At 37.0% G+C, this 6,000-nt stretch overlaps 1 protein-coding gene across 1 annotated transcript in view; it reads left to right on the forward strand.

Annotated features, from left to right (window-relative positions):
• LOC128177826 (cleavage and polyadenylation specificity factor subunit 2-like) overlaps nt 1-5,760 on the forward strand; it is a 70,315-nt gene extending 64,555 nt beyond the window's left edge. Inside the window, exons 16-20 of the mRNA XM_052844694.1 lie at nt 14-156; nt 529-669; nt 968-1,139; nt 3,469-3,674; nt 5,251-5,760. Coding sequence (XP_052700654.1) covers nt 14-156; nt 529-669; nt 968-1,139; nt 3,469-3,674; nt 5,251-5,343 — 755 coding nt within the window. The 3' untranslated portion in view covers nt 5,344-5,760. The remainder of the gene's footprint in view (nt 1-13; nt 157-528; nt 670-967; nt 1,140-3,468; nt 3,675-5,250) is intronic.
• The last annotated feature ends 240 nt before the right edge of the window (nt 5,761-6,000 follow it).

Below are 6,000 nucleotides of genomic sequence, written 5' to 3' on the forward strand. Positions count from 1 at the left end.
CTTTATATTGTAGACTTGTCAGAGGTGCCCACAAAGTGTGTTGCTGCCACAGTGACCCTTGACATCAACGCCAACATCCAGTACATCGATTTTGAGGGGCGGTCCGACGGAGAATCTATCAAGAAAATCCTCTCCCAAATCAAACCAAGGCAGCTAGTATGTTTCTAGCTTCTGTCTGACTTAGATAAAGTTAAAAAGCAGTCAACTCTGCGTTTTGCATGAGAGAAAAAGTACAAGTAAAAAGTGAAAATCGAGAGTAACTGGTATTTCTGCACTTGCTGTTTACAGGAAAGATAGGTTTCATCTTTATTCATTGAATACCGATTTTCATGGATTTTGTTGAGTTGATCAACAAAATAAAATGTTAATACCGGTAAATTAAATGTTCAGCAAAGTGCAATTTTTTATTACCATATTATATTGATCCGATCATTGTTGAACTTCATGAAATTTCATTAAAATTCACAAATATGGATAAAATCACGGTACACATTTATGAACAACACCCTTGTACTTGTATTTCTACAGATACTGGTGCGAGCCACTACAGAGGCCACTGAAGCTTTGGCTGAATTTTGTAGAAAAAATGAAGGGGTAGTACAGGGGAAGATCTTCCTCCCACACATAGGTGAAGTGGTGGATGTCACTAGAGAGAGCCACATCTTCCAGGTTAGAAAAAAAGCCTTCCAAACTCCAGCTTCTGATTCTAATGAAAACAGTTTAATTACTTAAAAAAAATGTTATTTACCATGTGTATGTACCGGGGTACATGGTTATATATATTTATTGGCGGCATACCTAAAACAACTTAAAGAAAAATATACCCGTAGTACTGGAACCTTTAATTTGTTTGAGGATTTTCTTTCTCTCTATGAAACTTGATGATGTGCAATCAATCAAAATGCTACAGTATACCTTTTTTGAGTTAGAAGGCGATGTAAATTTCATTTAATTTTTATTGGGTTAGGTGCGACTGAGAGACTACGTGGTGTCTGCTCTTGAGTTCGCAAAGGCTAAAGAAACGGAGCTAGCATGGATCGACGGCATACTGGATATGAGTCGTGGAAAGGTAGATACAGGGGCCATGTATGACGCAGAGGAAGGGGAGCTCACAGAGGAAAAAGCCAGAAAAATACAAGGTCACACTGTTTTAATAGCATTTCTTTATCCTACCATAGTAACTATTTAGCCATCTGAATCCTGAGGTTTATTGGTTGGAATTTTCTGTTTCCGGGTATTTGTCTTCTGTCATCTGTCATGCACTCCATTTGTACATTTTTAACTTTTTTTCCCTGAGCAGACCACCAATTTCAATTGCTTCAAGGGCTTTTTAGATAAGCAAAGAGAAAGGCCATGGTTAATTTCAAGGGGAAATAATTATAGAAAATTCAAATTGGGTTAAATTTAATAAACTCTTTAATTTAGGATCAGATATCCTCTATTATCAAGCTTACCAAAAGCTTAACCCAGTTTAACTCATTTTTAGCTCACCGAGCTGAAAGCTCAAGTGAGCTATTCTAATCACATTTTGTCTGTCGTCCTTCTGTCTGTCTGTCTGTCCGTCCGTCTGTCCGTCTGTCCGTCTGTCTGTCTGTCCGTCTGTCTGTAAACTTTTCACATTTTCAACATCTTCTCAAGAACCACTGGGCCAATTTCAATCAAACTTTGCACAAAGCATCCTTAGCCTAAGGGGATTTAAATTTGTGAAAATTAAGGATCACGCCCTTTTGCAAAGGGAGATAATTAGGAATTTATGAAAATGTTCGAGAAATTTTCAAAAATCTTCTTCTCATGAACCATAAGACCAGGAAAGCTGAAACTTGTGTGGAAGCATCATCTGGTAGTGTAAATTCTAATTTGTGAAAATCATGACCCCCAGGGGTAGGGTGGGGCCACAATGGGGGGTCGAAGTTTTACATAGGAATATACAGAGTAATTCTTTGAAAATCTTCTTCTCATGAACCATAAGACCAGGAAAGCTGAAACTTGTGTGGAAGCATCCTCAGGTAGTGTAAATTCTAATTTGTGAAAATCATGATCCCCGAGGGTAGGGTGGGGCCACAAAGGGGGGTCGAAATTTAACATAGGAATATATAGAGTAAATCTTTAAAAATCTTCTTCTCATGAACCATAAGACCAGGAAAGCTGAAACTTGTGTGGAAGCATCCTAAGGTAGTGTAAATTCACAGTTGTGAAAATCATGACCCCCGGGGGTAGGGTTGGGCCACAATGGGGTGTCGAAGTTTAACATAGGAATATATAAAGTAAATCTTTAAAAATCTTCCTTTCAGAAACTAATCAGCCAGGAAAGCTGAAACTTGTGTGGAAGCATCCTCAGGTAGTGTTAATTCATAGTTGTGAAATTCATGATCCCCAGGGGTAGGGTGGGGCCACAATGAGGTGTCGAAGTTTTATTACATAGGAATATATAGAGTTAATCTTTAAAAACCTTCTTCTCAGAAACTAATCAGCCAGGAAAGCTGACACTTGTGTGGAAGCATCCTCAGGTAGTGTAGATTCAAAGTTGTGAAAATCATGACCCCCGGGGGTAGGGTGGGGCCACAATGGGGGATCGAAGTTTTACATAGGAATATATAGAGTAAATCTTTAAAAATCTTTTTCTCAGAAATTAATCAGCCAGTAAAGCTGACACTTGTGTGGAAGCATCATCAGGTAGTGTAGATTCATAGTTGTGAAAATCATGACCCCCGGGGGTAGGGTGGGGCCACAATGGAAGGTCAAAGTTTTACATAGGAATATATATGGTAAATCTTTAAAAATCTTCTTCTCAGAAACTAATCAGCCAGATGATTCTTTATAATTGTTAAGACTTTGGCCCCAGGACAATTCTTTGGCCTCACAAGAAGGTTCAGAGTTTATGTACGTTTATATCCCATATATAAACAATTGTTAAGGATCTTTTTGAGAACTGCAATACTCAACATATGATATGACTATAAAATCGTCCTGTTAGAAAAGGGACTAATGATTATAAACATAAGAATATCCAGGGGAAAATGGATTTTATTTATACGGGATCTACATGTATTATTGTACATTGTCCAGATAGTTTGTATTATGACTCCATTAAGCTGATTTTATCATTCCTATTGTTCCTCAGGTGAGCGATGTGGCCCATGGGCCTCTTGTTTTATTTCCTTGACCCCCCCCCCCCAAAAAAAAAAAAAAAAAAAAAAAAACAATTAAAATCCTAGAAATATTTTCAATTAGTATATGTAATTGAATGTATAATTATGTAACACCCCACTAGGCTATTTTATAAACCTTTGTTTGAAAGTTTTTAAATTGGATGCTTTATTTATTACTGACATGCAATCTAAGGCATTCAGGAAGCAGTGATTTAAAAAAAACTATGATGGTTTCGACTGACTTTTAATGAATTCAAGACCAAAGCCTGTAATGATAGAGAAGTTTTCTATCTATAACCTCCACCTGTTCTGTTTCCAGATGGTGCCTTGAATGGAGATGAAGACCCAATGGAAGTGGTACCGACAGTGGAGGCCTTACCACACAACCAGTTTGTGGGGCATAAAGCTGTGTTTATTAATGAGCCCAAACTCTCCGACTTCAAACTTGTCCTTCTACAGGAAGGCATCTCGGCCGAGTTCATTGCTGGTGTGCTTATCTGTAACAATAATGTGGCTGTTAGAAGGGTGAGTATTCAGGGACAGTAATTCCAAGCTGAAAATTTTCCTTTATGAATGAAGATAAACTCTATAGACACTTCATGATATATTGAAATTGTGGGTTGTCTATCTTTGAGTGCATTGGGTTTTGTTTTTCCGTGTAGTTTGTATAATATTTTGTAATGAAAATGAGTTATCTTTCTTTGACTTTTAGTAGGAATAGGGCAGTATAAATGCATCTTATTCAATCCGAGCTCCTTCTTAAGCCCCTTTCACAATTGGCGCACGATCAGAAGCGACAAAATATTCGTACGACCGAAAAAAATAGATATGAATCGTAAACTGTTGCCAAAATAACTGCATTTGAAAAAGTATTCATACAAAATTCGCACGATCTAAGCGAGCGTTGTACGATGTAAACGCATTAAACCGTGTGATGTATCTTGCGTCTATATACAACTGTTGTACAATGAAAGCGACTGTTGAAAGATAATGTGATGGGATCGCGCGAAAGACAAGGTGATCAGGCGATTGAACGTGCACCAATACGATTGGACGTGCAATCATGCGTTCCATGGTACGAATGCTCGTGCGAGTCAGAGGGGGTATATACCGCCTATTTCCGATGCTCTTCAGTAGACATAGTTGAAAGAGAGAACATTCCGCCCAAGAAGAAACAGAGATGAAGCAGCATTTATTATCATACCTCAATATGATTATTCTATTATATCTGATTGGTCTAGAAAGTCACGTGACAGGGCGGTTTCATAGGAATGAAAAAGCCGATATGAGCATACAATATGTAGACAAACATGATCAAATCAAACATATTTATTCATTGATTTTCTTTATATCACAAAACCAACTTAACTCTCTATGATTCGAAATTATGAAAGAATGGTAAATATGATTTTTCTTGGAGTAATAAATCTTCATATTTTCCTCACCATCATGCAATAAATGTTTATAGTCAATTGTGGTCCGAAACAGAGATGCTTATACAGGGTATATATGCTAGTGGCATATTGAGGCTGATAATTCGTGCAATGATAGTAAAACATTGTAAGATTATATGAGACATGTGGAGCAAGAGTCTCATGGTCTCAAAACACACGCATATAAAGCAGCGATTCATCTTACGACCTTTTAAAATCGTGCATCACTCTTGCGAGTACACAAAACGTTTTGAAACGTTCGTACTATTGTTCGTTCGTTGCACTGCGAAGATTTGGATCGCATTCGGTCGCGTCTGAATAGTGTGCATGTCCACTATTTTGAGGAGACTTGATGCGAGCACTAAAACGCATGCAACGAATGCGAGAGTTCGTGCAACATATGAGAGAGCTCGTGCGAATCTTAAAAATTCCGATCGCAAAGTGTTGTAAAGTGCTCGTGCGCCAATTGTGAAAGGGGCTTTACATGCATGTATTGATTAGTATAATTCTCATAGATGGTTGCATGCCATTATATAGAATTTTTTTTTAAAGAAGTGCCAGGTAGTTTTGGTATTCAAATCATTCAGAGATGTTACTGATTACACTGTTTTTCAGAAATCGTCTTGGCCATGACTTTTTATCCTATTTTCTTATATTGCTTCAAATAGAACGAGGCAGGCAGAATACAGCTGGAGGGGACAATATGTGAGGACTTCTTCAAGATAAGGCAGATTCTGTACAGTCAGTATGCCATAGTGTGATGGAGTGTAGTTCACCAGACAGTCTGGACTAGACCAAGACATCAATTCTATGTGTTGTCACACAGCTATTGTGTACAGCTGGGATAAGCAATTCCATACTGCGTCACGACATTGTATGGATTGATTCTTGTTTGACACTCTGAAAATTATGATCTGACCATTCCCTTAAAAAAATAGTCTGCAGAAAATTGTACCAACAGTTGCACCTTAATTTAGATGTTAATTACAATTCTGATTTGTCATTATGTTGATTGAAGTAAAAAATTCAGACCAAATTTTTAATTCACAAAGAATATGTGTTTCATTGTACATATGTTTATCATTTTCTCATTCTCTCTTGAAATAAGAGTATGTAAGAATGTGTAACTGAAAAATCAGTTTGAATGCATGTCAAGAATAAATGATATGTACCATCAATTTTGTTTTAATTTTACAAATGTGCTGAATTGCAAATAAGCTATAGCAAACATTTTGAGATATGTGTATTTATTATAATACCAAAGGAACAATTTCGCCTTTTGTATATTGAGTTATTTTCAATATCATAAAACACAAATACACTGAATTGTAAATGATGTTGTAACAAAATCCCTGAACCATCTTTTCCCAATGAAACAGGAAGTTAGGAAAATGGACCTGCATTAATTGTTAAAGTAC

Source organism: Crassostrea angulata, chromosome 3 (assembly GCF_025612915.1).
Source record: "Crassostrea angulata isolate pt1a10 chromosome 3, ASM2561291v2, whole genome shotgun sequence".
NCBI lineage: Eukaryota > Metazoa > Mollusca > Bivalvia > Ostreida > Ostreidae > Magallana > Magallana angulata.